Here is a 15,000-nt window from a genome sequence, read left to right as displayed (position 1 = left end):
TTTCGACTTGATGCCATGGATGTTCCACTGCAGTAGACGTATTTGTTATAACTGTTGGTCATTATTGGTCATAATCAAAGTAGTTGTCCTGGTCAATGTTGGAGCCTTCAAGAAGATCTAGTAGAGTGGTGGAGGTTTCGTCTTCCGGAATATGAAGAACTGGAGGCGGACTGTCTTCGGAAGTGAGGGGTTCTGGGAAGTTATTAGGTGTATGGTCCGTCGGAGGAGGGGGGTTAGTAGGAACATAGGTGATGTCTGTAGGATCATCTACTATGATGATTGTTTCACCACTTAAAGTAAAAGCAAGGGCGGAGAGTGGCAACTTTTTTTTTTTTTTTTTTTTTTTTTTTTTTTTTTGCTATCCAAGGTTTTCAGATAGCCCGGGTTTCGCTTAAGCCACCCAGTAGTGGTGCACTGCGTGGAGTTGGATCAGTCACAGGAAAGAGTCATAGGTCATGGAAAGTAGTTAATATGATAAAGAAAGAGGTTACATGAAGAGGTCTTATCTTGGAGTGGGAAAATTTGAGACTAATTTAAAGTTGTTTTCATTCTCTAAGAATAGGAGTATGCATTTGGCTGCTAAACTAGCTAAAGAAGAGAGATCAAGCCTGTGCGTGTTGGGGAGGTCGCTTGGTTTGACAGGTTGTAAGCATCGACATTGTAGAACATAGTGAATAAGGTGTGAGTGGCAACTTTTTTTTTTTTTGGGGGGGGGGCAACTTCAACGCGGAATATATACCTTTGAGCCACGGCAAGGTGGCTTGCCCTCTCTCCCCCGTGATTGGCTAATCCGCGCCACACGCGGCTGAGGCTGGCAGAGCCGAAGCTCGCTCGCTTTCTTATTGTTGTTATTATGCTGTGCAGGGTGGATTAGCCAATCCTTTGGGGATTCTGAGGGTGACCTGATTTTATTTACATTTATTATTTTTAGCCTTCAACATAGGACATAGTCAGGTTAAAGGTGATGGTCATAGCTCAGTGGAGTGGGGCGTACAGAGGTGGTGGTGGTGTGTTTTGAGTCAGTGGAAGTGTCTGGGGCCACCAGCTGTGATTGTTGTGTGTGTTTGTCAATGATGTTTTGGTAGTGCGTGTATTCTTGTTCGCGTAGGCGGGCCCAGGTGTTTTGTGCGCGTCTGTGTTTGCGTGTGTTGAGTGGCTCGATGCTATATTTTCGGTGTAGAGTTTCTGAGGAAATAAAATCTAATCGTGTTGCGCCGTGTACCCAGAGTAGTGCTTTGTTCTGTACTGATTGCATTTTGAGTTTTTGTGAGTAAGATATTGCAACCAGCGGGACAGCTGTATATTCGAGAATTGGTCTGACAGTTGTTTTGTATAGTCTGAGTTTGGTTCGTGGTGTGCAGCATGAGAAGCGTCGGAGTTTGGTGAGTGTTGTGTTTGCTTGTTTGATTCTGTGTGTGGCGTGTGATGTGAAGCCTGTGTATGCGATGTGTAGGCCGAGTATATTTCCTTTGTTTGCGTAAGGGATAGGCGTGGTGTTTATTGTGATTGGTTGTGCGACTCAGCGTGCTATGTGCATGAGTTTGAATTTGTTTATGTTTGTCTGTATTTGCCATTGGTGCTCAAATGTGTTTATGTTCTGTATAGCTCGCTCTGTTGTTCGTTTCATGATGTGTTATGATTTAGAGGGGTGTGAGATTATCTGCATGATATCGTCTGCATAGGAAAAATAGTTACTGTGTGGTGTAGGTGCTGGCAAATCGGTTGTGTACAGGATATAAAGGGTTAGCGAGAGAATGCTTCCCTGTGGTACTCCACTTCTCAGGTGGAGCGGGGTGCCCAGGTGAGTTCCCAGGCGTATTGTGGCAGTTCTGTGGTCCAGGAAGCTGCAGAGGAGGCGCGTGAGATGTGTAGGAAGTTGTAGCTGTGTTATTTTGTATTTGAGGCCGTCATGCCAGACCTTGTCAAAGGCCTTGCTGACGTCTCGTAATGTGATGTTAATCTGGTGCTTGGTAGCGAGACCAAGAGCGATTTCCTCGTAAACGAGCGCAATCGCACTCTCGGTCCCCCTGTGTGGGCGAAAGCCGTATTGCCTACTGTTGTTTGTTGTTTTCAAGGTGGGTGATGAGTCTGCGGGTAATCAGCCTCTCCAGCAGTTTCGTGGGAACTTCCAGCAACGAGGTGGGGCTATAATTCCCCACCCCGTGTGCAGACTTCCCCGACTTCGCAATAAGGGTGACAGTTGCGTCTTTGAATTTGTATCCTGTACCCAAAACTTGCCTTGAAAATGTCGCGTGCCTGCGAATCATAGTGGGTGGCAGATGTTCGATGATTGTTTTGTTTATGTTGCTTGCTCCTGGTGTTTTTGGTCTGTTTGATTGTGTTTGTTATTTCTTCTGGAGTGATTGGTGTAGAGAGGGGACTATCCTCTGTGAGACTGTTTAGTCTGATGGTGTTTTCAGGGAGAATTGTGTTTCTGTGTTGTAGAAGGTATTGTGTTACCTCGGTCTCTGTGGTGTTACCAAAGCGGGCGTTCTCGGTGGGGGAGATCTGGAAATTTTGTTGCCAGAATTCCGTATGGAGAAGCTCCATCTCCTCCACCGAGTCCACCTTCTGTGATGTGTGTTGTATAAGAATGAGGTAGTTTGTTTGTTCGACCCCATGATAGGGTTTGTGGAGAGTGTTAAGATGACCGGAAGGTGGTCGCTGGATGTAATATCGTCGGTTGTTATGTGGTGGTGTAAGTGAGCTCTGTGGTTTGCAAAGACTAGGTCGGGTGCTGTTGCTCTGTTATAGGCAATGTAAGTTGGTGTGTGAGGGCCGAGGTGTGTTAGTCTGCCTTGTTGTATATATAAGGCAAAGCCTCTGCCTACGTTATTAATGTGATTGTAGGCAAACAGTGCGTGATGTGCGTTAAAGTCTCCCATGATGTATATTGGTTTGTTATGCCTCAGGAGCTGCAGAATGTCAGGTTCAGGTATGTAGGGTCTACGTGGAGGTAAGTAGAGTTTTGTAAGTATGATGGGTCCTTGTGGTGTATTTATTTCGACTGCCAAGAAATCAGAATGGGTGTTGATGATTTTATGTTGGATGTTGTTTCTGATCGCTATAGCTACGTCATCGTTTCGTTCTTGTGATTTGTTGGGAGAATAGATTGTGTATGTGTAGATTTTTATTGGATTGCCGTTATTGAGCCCATGACTGTTTATGAGTATGATGTGAGGATTGTGTTTTCTGTTCGTTTTTTCGTGTTGGCCAGTGTAAGACATCGTGTTGAATGATGGTGAGACGTGAGTGTAGTGTATTATCAGTCATGTTTGTGTTACTTATGTTTTTCTGTTGTGTCCTCTATGAGGTGTCCGTTGGGTGTTTTGCGTATGTTTTTGTACTGTTCAATCATGGTTTTATTGATGTTTATGTGTCCCTCCATTAGGTGGGTCTGGAGGTTCTGGGCTATGACCATTTTGTGATGCTCTGCTTTGGTCATTAGCCACTTGATTCGTTTTTTGCGGATTTCATGGCCGATTTCCTCTTCCGGAATAGACATATTTTGGGGGGGTTTTCGGCGAATAGCCGGATCCCATAAAAGCTAGGGTCCACTACCGTGCCGTCCATCAAACGATCCCAGCCGTCATCACCCTTGTGACACCTCTGGGTTTTTGTGCAGGTGGGAGAGGGGGTGGTGGATCAGGGGACGTGGGAGGGTCCTCCCTGGGAGGAGGTGGCTGGACAGGTTTCTGCCCATTCGGCCTCACAGAGGTGTCAGGCTTAGGGGCTCTCACAGGGGTGGTCACAGGGGTGGTGGGGAGGTCTGGGGGTATCATGGCCAGCTGGCTCTCCAGGGCCTGGTCGTGGGAGGATTCAGGGGATACCGTTGGCGACTGTCTGGGGGGCTGGAGAACTTTAAGAATGCCCTAGGAGTCATCCTTCCCGAGATCTAACTCTGGTAAGTTGTTCTTTCTAAGGGCCTCTTTGGCGTGGTGCCTGAAGCCCTTCTCAGGGGCTATGATGTTTTGCAGGTGGGCGTGCAGGAGCACCACCAGGATGTCCTTAGAGAGGTCATTTGGGAGGGCAAGGTAAATACTGGGCTCTGTTTTAGTGGCTGTGGCTGTGAAAGTGGATTTAATGTCCTGGCGGACCTGGTTGATGAGGGGTTTCCAGGCATTCGTGATGGCTTGTACGGTTTCTAAGACCGCCTTTTGAGCAACTGCCCTGAGTGGCCTGGCTTCTTTCTCCTTCTCCTTCTCGTGAGAGGTCTTGGTGGCCTCCTTGCGAACAGGGCAGCTGTAAGCAAAAGTGCGGTGGTCACCACCACAGTTAATGCACTTCTTGAAGTTGCTAGTGCAGTTTCTATAGCTGTGTGTTCCTGATCTACATTCAGAGCACCTGTCTTTCTTTTCCTCCTTACATTGGCCCTTCAGGTGGCCGTAGCCATAACAGTTCATGCACTGCCTTACGGAAGTGAACCGTTCGAATTCAATTTGCCAGGGGGCAATGAAGAGGTTGAAGAGGTAGATGCCTTTCTCCTTTATATTCTTGGCAGACAGGTGGTCAGAGAATCTGACTTTCATCAGGTAGTTTGTCTTCAGCACGAAGACATGTTCAACATGAGGTCCTGGGGCAGCTGTCATGATCTCATCAGCAATGGTGGACGCATTTTCATTTACGACCTGTCTGTCGCATTTTTTGAATACCAAAGTTAGTTTTGCTTTCATGTCCAGGGGAGAACAGGTGTGAACCCTAGCCTCTCGAGGGAAGCGACTATTTCCGCGGAAAAGAGTCGTTCGGCGTGGTCGTCGTCTTCAACAATAGACAGATATCCATCACGGATTTTATAGTACCGAAGTACTCTGACACTGGCCTCAAAGAGAACCTTGGAGAGGGTGTCCCGGCGACTGGGGCTGGGACCACCACGACAGGTGATTCTGACTTTCACCATCATTAAAGCATGGGATGGAGTGGGATGAGCAAGGATGAGAGGGAGATGAGGGTGATTAGAGAGATGAGAGGAAAGGGGAACAGTAGAGGTCCTGCACTCAACCCCCCCCTAGTGACAACCTGGCAGCGTTCTCCAGCACACTAGAGGATCGGAGTTTTTGTGGTGGGCTACTCCCTTGCTGTCAACCTTGCTATCAAGGAACAGTAGGTGAGAGCTCACCACCCAGACGAATACAAAAACCTCAGAGAGTTTATGTAGGTCCAGGTGGCCACAAGAAGGTGAAGAAGTTTAGAGGGAGAGAAACCACACCTAAAGGTCACCTCAGACTGCTGGGCCTCCTGATACAGGTTTCCCTGTGATAGAGAGAGCTGCGGGTCTGAGGAGAGGTGTAGTTTTCCCTTGGCATCGTCAAAATAGCAAAAGAAAAAAAACGCTGAAGGTAGTGGCAAAGCAAAAACACTGATTACAGAGGTAATTTACTATACATTTACTTTGAAATTCAAGTTGCTATGATCGTCACTCTGTTCGCATTGACTGGGTGCACTCACCCATTTCACTCGCTTCACCACCATGCCTCTTTCTCTATCTAGTTTATTTCCTCTTCATCACCCCCTCTTTCCTCATCATGATCTGCCCTAGAACTCCCTACCTCTTTAACCTGTTTGTGTTTGTTAACAGCAGTCAATAAAAATCAATATAAAAACATAAAATAATAAAATCAAATAAAAAAAATCTTTGTTGTTCCATTGAAGTAGAAGTAGTCACTCTTTACCTATTTATTACCTTGCAAATCATTAAAATAATAAAAAATAATAAAATGATAAAATCCACTAAAAAATAATTTCAATTAATTCTCTGTTTAAGTTGCTATGTTAATATATAAAACAATAAAAATACATAAAAATAATAAATCATAAAATCAACTAAAAATAATTTTACCTTGTTATCTTTAGCCACTCTAGTTTACCAAAACATTAAAATCAATAAAAATTATATAAAGCCCCCCCCCCCAAAAAAAAAAGGAAAAAAAATATATAATGAATAAACGTTGTTTTTACTTTAAGTTAATGTTATTAATGTCAGCATTGCAACCTATTAATCTTAGTAATCAAACCAATCACTTACCCCCCCTCCCTCGTACTCCAGACATGATCAACAATATATATCTATGTACCATGCAAGGGGATTCGCCCCCCTTCTGTTATCCTTCTACATATTCCTATTTCTAATTACTATCTCCTCCTTCTCTTCTCTTATTTTTTTCACCACTTTACTTCGTTTTTACGCTTTACGCGGGTTCTGCTCGTGCGGGTGCTTGAACGCCTCAGTCAAGCACACGCACGAGTGGAACTCGTCCAATGGGTACGGATAAAAAAAAAAAGGTTAAGGATTCACATATTGGTTATCACAATACTAACATTTGGACCGTAACACAACACAGTCCAACTACTAACAGATCATGATACTAACATTCTCACTACTAAATGAATAAAAACACTAACCATTTAATGCCTAATTATACTCTATGTAGAAATACATATATAGAAAATGAATATAAATAAAACGGGAGGTCCACTCTATTAGCAAGGGCACTCTTGGCACGAGCCTTAAACACAATATAAATAAGACAGGCAAAAGGGAAAGCCCCTTATCTTTTACACTACGACTAATTTCAATTTCTTTAGCTAGCTCTCTTCCTTAGGCTATTCTTCCTTCGTTGGTTTATCCAACCTCTTTTTTTGCTGAATTGTTGTTGTTAAATACACACACTTCAGTCCTCTCTGCAACCTGAGTTTAATTCTCCTGTCTGCTCAGGGCCTAGGGCTCTCTCAATTACCTCGCCCTAGGCCTCTTTAAACGAGTTGTATTATAGACAGCCATACGACCATTATAATAAACCACTTACATTGAGACTGCATAGAAACACAGAAATGAAGAAAATGCGACATAGCTGTGTTCCCCTTCCGCGACTCACCCGGCGCGGCTGCGACCGTCTACTGCGACCAGGAGACCGACGGCGGCGGCTGGACGGTGTTCCAGAGGATGCTCAAGCTCCCTGTGAGGGAGGACTTCTACCGCACGTGGGTCGAGTACGAGCTCGGCTTCGGCCACATGGATGGCGGCGAGTTCTGGCTGGGCCTCGACCTCGAGCACCACCTGACCTCGACCGGCCTGCTGGAGATGAGAGTCGACCTCACGGACTACGAGGGCAACGCGACATGGGCCAAGTATGGGCTCTTCCACCTGGGGGACGCCAGCACCAAGTATCGGCTGCAAGTCGGCAAGTACAAAACTTTCTTGACCTACAAATATTGAGTTTACGAATAAACCCCCGTTTATTCAATTATTTCCTTAACCTACGTAACTAGATTCATCCTTATGTTGTATATCATATATGCATGCATGCTTGTGAATGAATCATTATTAATTTGTTATGGTGAAACTATGAGATCAAAAAAGTAAGTTTAAACAGAACTAATTTAGTCTAAAACTTTAAACCAAAGATTATGCACGAATAAGATTCCTTCTCTATTTCTCAAGACTTTTCCTTTTCCATGTACGCAGTGATTAAAGAAAATAAATAACCACCAGGTACAACGGCACAGCTGGCGATGGCTTCGGAGGTGGCAGGCACAACGGCCACCCGTTTACCACGCACGACAACGACAACGACGCGGCTGATGCGAACTGTGCGGCCAGGTGAGTGAGACTAGGAACTACTCCCTTAAATAATGCGGTTTGTCAGGAGACTCTGTTTCTCTTGAAAGCAGTGCATCTCAACCCGTGTCGCGACCTCAAGGGGGTCTTGGAGGGTTAACAGGGTGGTCGCAAAGCATTGGGTAAATCTCCTGCAGGACCATTTGCTAGGTGTTTGTCCATATTAAGAAGCCACATGAAGTCATGTGTTCAATCAATGTAGTCTTAGTTACGGGACAATTGCTGCTTTTCTTCTTTTTGCCTACAAATAGGTAGTTAAAAAATATTCAAATGGAATCATGATAACGGGTCCTCGAGGATGTGCCGGAGATTTGAGAAAGGAAGGGGTTGCGAGTGTAAAAAGAGAACGTTATCACTAAGGGGCAACAGACTCATGGTAAAGTGCATTCCTTGAATCGCAGTTTGCCAGCAGGGTCTGCTATTGGCAAGTGGAAGACACTAAGTAAATCCTTCTAGTATTTATTTTAGATAATGCCAAATGAGCACGGCTTAGCTCGGAAGATGTAAACTAGAATTCCTATTGAAACAGTGGTGCTACTTGCCTTATAAGTGCCTTGGCTTAGAGGTAGAGCTGTTTAGTATTTTATAAAGAATAAACATATCAATAGCCGAACCCTGAAAGTGTATACAAGATTTTGGTTTTCCTTGTTTTCATCTATCGGATTTTCAGATGTTAGCCGATATGACGAGAGTAATTTTCATATTACCTAATGTAAAATTTAAAAAGTATTCTTATTACAAGTACTATGATATATTAAAATCACATGAATGTTAACTACACCTCTCTTATTATCCAAGTTCTCTATACATGAGAGGATATAATTCTTCACTTCTTATTCTAAAGCTGGAAGAAAAGCCATTAACTTCTTTTCTTGCAGGTATCGCGGTGCTTGGTGGTATGACAAGTGCCACATATCCAACTTGAACGGGTTTCCTTACGAAGGAGAGCATGAAACTTATGCGGATGGTATCGAGTGGCAACCCTGGAGAGGATATCGTTACTCGCTAAAAACTGCAGCAATGATGATAAGGCCAGCATTCTGAAGCATCTGTTGCTGCTGCACACGCACACACACATTCTATTAATATTCACTGTACCAAAAATATGGCTAGCATAGCCATGGGTGTTGGTTTGGGTATTATTGCACTGATGCAAAAGTATTTCTTGTAAAATTAATTGTGAAGTTTTAAACATCTGCAGTCTTAATATAAACAATACACCAATATGCATGCAATAGGAACAACGAAGGGAATGGCAAGAGAACACACGAATATGCTTACATCATGCTTCTCCGTAGAATAAGAAATTGCTTCTGTTTGATGAAAAGTCAGAAAATAGGTTGCTAGCCAGTGTTTTATTTCTCCGAGTGACCGGTCTTAATGGCCAACAGTTGCCTCGGATGCGCCCGAATTACTTATTAGGCAGAAACTCCAACATCTACGCCCTGCTTCCCCTAGACAAAAGGTCAATGGGCAGTTATTCTCTTACAGTCTGACAAGGTAAACAGAGGAAAAGAAATCACTAGCCTGAAAAACTTGAACTGTACAATAAACTAAAACAATAATAATAATATGGTAATAAAATACATAATCGTTTAACCATACCGGGCGAGACCTCTGTCAGGTGACATTTGCTGAGCTGGCGAGACAGGAGGGTCCAATGCTGATGCCTCCTTCAGGTGACTGTGATTATGGAGAGATATGCGGTAATTTCTGTCGATCCTTACAGCATACTGGCAATATGGACGGATTTTCACTATGGTGCCCGACTTGCTCCATGCCTCCGTGGCCTTGTCTTGAATTAAAATGCTGTCTCCCGGCAACAGATTGGGGTCGACGGCATTAATGACTTCCGCGTTGACCCAGTGCGACCCCGTTCTGTCTCTCCATCTGCAACTCACTCCTGATCAGGGTCTGTCTCCACTGGGCGTCGATTTTGTAGTTTTCCCTGGCTGTGTGGATGTAATCCTGCAATATTCTCTTGGCTGTCTTCACAGCGGCCTCAGCCCATCCACTGACCAGAGGAGAGGCGAGTCAAGACACCGCATCTCTTGAGGAAAGTAGCCATTTCCTCATTTACTAAGTTGGTCCCACTATCTGTTGAAAGTTGCTCTGGGGCTCCCCATCAGATGAAGTGCTGGCAAAAGTGCTTCATTCTCTCAGGATGAACCAGGGTATGATAGTGCACTGGTGTTGTAAAAGTCGCAGGAGGCAAGGTGGTACTGGAGGTTGCCTTCTATTCCAGGCCAGTACAGTTTGCCTCGCTTACCTCAGCATGGAGTTGAGGCCATTATACTTGATGTGAAGATTGGTTGCTGCTTAGCGACGTAGAGCTTCAGGGATGATGAGGTGCACAAACCCATGGCCAAAGGTGTAACTAAACTTCCTGCTACAACAAATCTATCCCTCACCCTGTAAAACGGCCTGAGGCATGCAAGCTCCTGCAACTCATGAGAACCCCAGTCGCCGTTGGTAACCTTTTGCACGAGTAGCTGATAGTTGGGGTCCTTGACTGACGCGTGACGAGTTCCTCATCCAAGGTAGCACATCCACTTAAGCCCAGGGCGGTTGCAGTGGCTGCTGCCATGGCTCCAGCGGCGATGGCGTCCTGTTCTTCGTCCACCTTGTCTGGGTCGGCTCTGGCTCCAGGATATCTCGACAAGAAGTCTGCCGCCGCGTTATGCTTTCTAAGTAAATACCATATCGTGAATTTGTACTGCAACATTCGCTCCTTCAGGCAGAACAGGAGTGGGTTGGAAAAATCCTTGAGGGCCTTATTGTTGAAGAGTCTCACCAGAGGCCGGTAATCTGTAGCACTGAGGAGATTTGGGCACCCTAACAGAAAGAGATGGGCCTTGCTTAGGCAGCAAGCTACTACAGACACATATTCCTGCAGGCGCATACTCAACGGGAGTGAGGTACCGACTGCCGCGCAGTGCTAGACGCCAGCAGTACTGCCGTATGACAACGAACCCATTAACATCTTTGCACCAACCTTTGATGACAATGGTTGGCTGCGTTTTGTTGCAGTATGCCAGTCCCTCCTTGGCCAGATAAGTGATGGCTTCCTTAGCCTGCGTAAATTTCTGTTGCAGATAATCAACTTGTTGGATTTCTTCAATAGGTCCCTGAAGGGAGCCATCAGGGGGGCTGTGACCAGGAAAGGTGCCAACTGGTTTACAAGCCTAAACCATGAAGATCCGTCAGTGATGGAGGGCTGTGAAGGCATCCTGAAGTACCTGTTGGCAGTCAGACGTTCCATGGAGGGTTCATATGTGTCCCAGACCAAGTGATAGACCACAAATGACACCCTCTTACAGAACTGGAATTTTTCTGACTTCAGCAATACCCTGGTCTTGGCACATACTTCCAGGAATTCATAAGTATGCCAGACGGCGCCCTCGGCACTCGTGTCATAAAGGCGTCAATACATTTGTACTTCCGGGGCATGTCCATGATGGCATCATCAAACCTTATGGTGTAAGTGTCCTCTGCTAAACAGTGCCCCATATGTGTCCTGCAGTACTGATACCGGCCCCATGGTGTGATGAAAGATGCGAGTCCCTGGCTCTCCTCATCCGGCTACACCTGGTGGTAGCCCCAATGGGCATCAGTCACTTTTATAGTGCAACTGGACTCCAAAGTACTGCAGGCAGTACTCGTTAATCTGCAACAATGCATGACATTCAATACAAAAACATGGAAAACACTACTAGATCCACTACCAGTTCAGATTCCCTGGTGCTAAAAGAGAAGAAACGCCTCCAAAAGTCCAAAGCAGAATGGGAAAATGAAGCTAAATGGCTAGAAGTTGTACAAACCTAGATGTAACACAAAGGAGACATATATACCTTATGGCATCTGCATGTCTTATCATGTTCAGCAGAGACTAGTCCTCCACAGATCGGTGTCAAGAATGGAAGTCAGCAGTGGTCATGTCGTCGCATTTGTCCAGTGGGAAAGGCTAGATCAGTAGCAACTCAAGGTGTCATGGCATCTGATTTTGATGACGTCACAAAACTTGATGACGTCTTAAAGTTACGGATACTTTGAAATTGATTATTTTGGTCTTTTCAATTTCCAAAAAGGATAGAACAATGATTTTAATGGCTATATTTTCGTTGAACATCATCAAAATAGCCCTGTGGATGAGAAGAGTGGGTGATTATGTTTATGCATGAATGAGTCTCAAGTGGAATTGCTGGCAGTGTGAGTCTAGCCATAGGCCTGTATTATTTACCCAGCCTGAAGGAATTAAGTATAGGGACGGTCATCATAACATCATTAGAGCTGTCACATGATCAGTCGAGGCAGTGTTGGGTAAAAACAACAACAATATCCCACGAACTTCGATATTTAGTATTTGTCTGCCGTGAACATCTTACCTTTTTGTAAGAAACTTCGAAGCGGTAAATAGCTGCATTATTACTGGAGGTGCAAGTGGACTGCAAAAAGGTTAAGGTTTGAGTTTTAATCGTCTGCCGAAAGACCCTGAGGGAGGCTTTGGCTATCAATCGCAAGAACTTTGATCCTGCGCCTGAGAGTGATGTTGGAGTTTGTGGAATACCTTTTGCTATTGATATGTACAATAGCTTTTCTATAAAGATATTCTAAAATTTAAACAGTTATGTTATACCGTCATAACTCTTCCTAAGGGATCTATTTCCCCGTGGTTAGGTAAGGCCTAGGCGGTCGTAGATGTTGAAGGTGACTGACTGTTTACTAATGAGTATTTTTTTTCACTTTAAGTTTCAATTTAATTCGATTTTAAAACTCTCCCTAAAGAAAGGTCGGAAAACATTAAATGAGAACAAACAAGAAGATAGTAAATCTAATGGCTGCTACACTGCCCTCTCAACAACTTCAGGATCATACTGAGTATTGCGTGGGAATGTAAATTTAACCTTTTTGAAAAGTCTGGGTGTAACGTCCGAATAATATTGGTAAAACCCTTGCTTTGAGCAACTTTTCAAAAGAACCAGGCCTAAAGGGCAAAGAGCAAGCAAGAAAGAATTTCAGTAGGTGAGAATTTAATCCAACTACTACGAAAGTCATTTAAACAGTATTGAGTACTAACTTGTATCCTTCAGAGATTTGTAGGACTTTAATTCTTTTCATATGTAAACACCATATGCGTGTAAAAGGTACAGATACATGTCACCACAAGAAATATCAGGCCAATCTTTCGGTCTTTCTGACCAAATATCCTACAAAGAATACGGTTCTGGTTACCTTTATTCACCCATAAAATTCCGCATTTTTTCGCTACATCTGTTTTTCGCCGCCGAATCGAGATTTATCATTCACTGACATTTTTCTTTTCCTACAACTGATTCTTCTTTCTGCCCACCAGTGAAATGCACATGCACATATCTATGTTATTTTTAGCAACTAAATGATTCAGAGGCCACTGTTGATTTTCTGCCCACCAGTGCGCGAAAAAGCGTTTTTCTTTTCGTTTTGATAACCGGCCCTATACCTACTTTTATTAATACCTCCATGTACTCAATGATGTGTAGGATACTGGTTTTAACACTGTTGTTTATTGTACGGAATGTAAGCATGAACATATGCTATTCTAAAAATAGCACATGAACTGGCATCCTACATATCAAATAAAATACCTTTCATTCATTCTCTGAAAATTTAAAAGACCAAAATGATCGACCATATTCACAAAGCATCCGTAACTTTTGTGACGTCATCAAAATTAACCACCTCGAGTTCCTACTGATCTAGCCTTTCCCTTCGTCCAGTCCTGACAGATTCAAGGCCCTGCGTCCCACTGCCGTGGCCGCCATGTGCTGTAATGACGTGATGATTCCTTGCTGTGCCCTTACTGGACAATTACTTGCAGCCCACAGTCCTCCTGACAAGGGTGAGAGTCTTCTGCGTCGTTGGGTAGCCATCTCTATAGTGTGGGTTCTCATTTCACTGCGTCATGTTCGATGGAAAGTCAATGTACAGGTTGCTAGTCAGTATTTTATTTCTCCAGACAACCAGCGTGAGCTCCAACTGACCTGGCCTTATCGGCTAACGGTCACCGCGGATGTGCCTGAGTTGCCAATTTGGCAGAATTTCCTACAGGTTCTGAATAGAAAACAAATAGGGAAAAAAAGAAAGCGCAAAAACTGTTAACTTTCTGCATACAAACAAAACGACTCAGAACAATGAGCCAGGTTACATGAAAACAGGGCTAAAAATCTCCATCTGGCCTAGTCAAACGCAAAATGTCACAAGTGGAAAGAAGCATATTATTCCAAAACTTATATAGACCGATTCGGTAACGCCTAGCAACCGTCCCTAGCAACGAGCAATTGGTGAAAACCCTCGTTCGTTCGAAAACTCACTGCGCTCTGCTTACAGAGTCGCTGAAATTTTGATAGAATCTAGTTTTGTGTGAAAATATCGAGGAGCTGTGTTGCTGTTGGTTGTTCGAACCACAATATGATGGGAAAGAAAGGTTTAACCTCCCATGTATTCCTAGATCGTGAAAAGAAACTTGAAAAATGGAAGCGATGGGTACAGGCCATGAAACGCGTGAACGCTGATAGGAGTGCTAGGGCGCTAGTGGAAACTGTTTACATCTGCTCAGAACATTTCATTACATATTTATATTTTACACCTTTTCAAATTCTAGAGACAGATAGTAACTTTCAAACTCAATCTATACTATCTACCAAGACCAAACAAGGTCAACATTGCCGACATAAGATTTTTGCAGCAATCATACACTCCAAAAAGCACAACAGCCATTTTATATTTTCCTGTAATTGATTCATCATAATTTTAATCTACAAGCAAACTATTCCCAGATCCAATTCAGACTTTATCCCAAACACAGTCCTTTAGATAAAAAAGAAAGCAGTCATACTGTTAAAAATATTTGAAATAGGAAGAAAAGAAGCCTAGCTAAGGAGATGCCAAGCATTCAGAAGAAATCAAAGTTTCCTGTGTCTAAAAAGTCATATAGACCAGCTGATGAAACAACTGAAAAAGGCCCTTCTCAAATTACGGAGGAAAGAGAAAAATGCGCTGTGCGTTTGTTGGCCTTTATTGAGGAAGAAAATTGATATTAGGAAATGACACTGATTTCACAGAAAAATAACCTATATAGCTAAAAATCTTAAATGACTGTAGCTAATTATGTCATCATAAAATCATTATTACATGGTGTGTTGATCAAATAGTCTTAGAAGTCGTAGGTTTGTCGATCCCAATTTCAGCAGGCAGACAGTATTAGCATTCTTGTAGCTGCACAGCTTCTAGTTTTGATTCATATTGCTTTTTCGCTTCGGTTTTTAAAGAATCTAAGCATTCATACGCCTTTTTCGCTCGCACTGATAACGAGGTATCTGTGAGTGATGGGTTTGTTTTCACCAAGC

The 15,000-nt window shown here is 43.7% G+C and overlaps 1 protein-coding gene across 1 annotated transcript; it reads left to right on the top strand.

Annotated features, from left to right (window-relative positions):
- Positions 1–4,906: 4,906 nt before the first annotated feature.
- Positions 4,907–8,839, top strand: LOC113804005 (ryncolin-1). Its single transcript, XM_070119112.1, has 5 exons — positions 4,907–4,948; positions 5,143–5,252; positions 6,835–7,182; positions 7,490–7,597; positions 8,494–8,839. The coding sequence occupies exons 1-5, from the start codon at positions 4,907–4,909 to the stop codon at positions 8,657–8,659; spliced, it is 774 nt and encodes a 257-aa protein (XP_069975213.1). The 3' UTR covers positions 8,660–8,839.
- The last annotated feature ends 6,161 nt before the right edge of the window (positions 8,840–15,000 follow it).

Source organism: Penaeus vannamei, chromosome 43 (genome assembly GCF_042767895.1).
Source record: "Penaeus vannamei isolate JL-2024 chromosome 43, ASM4276789v1, whole genome shotgun sequence".
NCBI lineage: Eukaryota > Metazoa > Arthropoda > Malacostraca > Decapoda > Penaeidae > Penaeus > Penaeus vannamei.
The sequence above is the reverse complement of the archived record's forward strand: the minus strand, read 5'-3'. Positions and strand labels throughout refer to the sequence as shown.